General features: G+C 35.6%; 1 protein-coding gene across 1 annotated transcript in view; it reads left to right on the top strand.

Moving 5' to 3' along the window:
- The window catches only part of ST13 (suppression of tumorigenicity 13 (colon carcinoma) (Hsp70 interacting protein)), a 54,126-nt gene that overhangs the window by 46,222 nt on the left and 7,328 nt on the right, over nucleotides 1-576 (top strand). The window contains exons 9-10 of the mRNA XM_011979120.1: nucleotides 1-94; nucleotides 522-574. The exon at nucleotides 1-94 is cut by the window's left edge and continues 20 nt beyond it. Of these exons, the coding sequence (XP_011834510.1) occupies nucleotides 1-94; nucleotides 522-574 (147 nt within the window). The remainder of the gene's footprint in view (nucleotides 95-521; nucleotides 575-576) is intronic.

Consider the following 576-nt stretch of genomic DNA (forward strand, 5'->3'; position numbering starts at 1 on the left):
AATGCCTGGAATGGGAGGGGCCATGCCTGGAATGGCTGGAATGCCTGGACTCAATGAAATTCTTAGTGATCCAGAGGTTCTTGCAGCCATGCAGGTAAGACTTGGAAGAAGAACTTTGGACTTTGTATCATTAAGGCAATTACTTCATAATTCTGTGTGGAGACAAAGGTTACTCTTGTAGCTATTTTTTATTTATCACAGTTATCAAATAGCTAATTATGCAGGAGTGACATTTATGTTCTTTATGCAGAGTGAGTAAATTAAATTTTTAAAACTAGGAAATACTTAGTAATGATTGGCAGTTATATCCAGTTGTCCTTTTCTATGTATCACAATTGTGCTTTTTTCATCATATAGTTCAAATGACATAATTCAGCTTGATTTTGATACTTCAAGCACTTGTCTAAACGCCACTTAACTATGACCAAATTATAGGTCTAAATAAGAGATGGAATTTAGGATAATAAACTTATTGACCCAGTAGGATACTTTCTAAATACTAACAAACCCTTTATTTTCAGGATCCAGAAGTTATGGTGGCCTTCCAGGATGTGGCTCAGAACCCAGCAAATATGT

The sequence above is a fragment of the Mandrillus leucophaeus genome, unplaced genomic scaffold (genome assembly GCF_000951045.1).
Source record: "Mandrillus leucophaeus isolate KB7577 unplaced genomic scaffold, Mleu.le_1.0 Scaffold2, whole genome shotgun sequence".
Classification (NCBI taxonomy): domain Eukaryota; kingdom Metazoa; phylum Chordata; class Mammalia; order Primates; family Cercopithecidae; genus Mandrillus; species Mandrillus leucophaeus.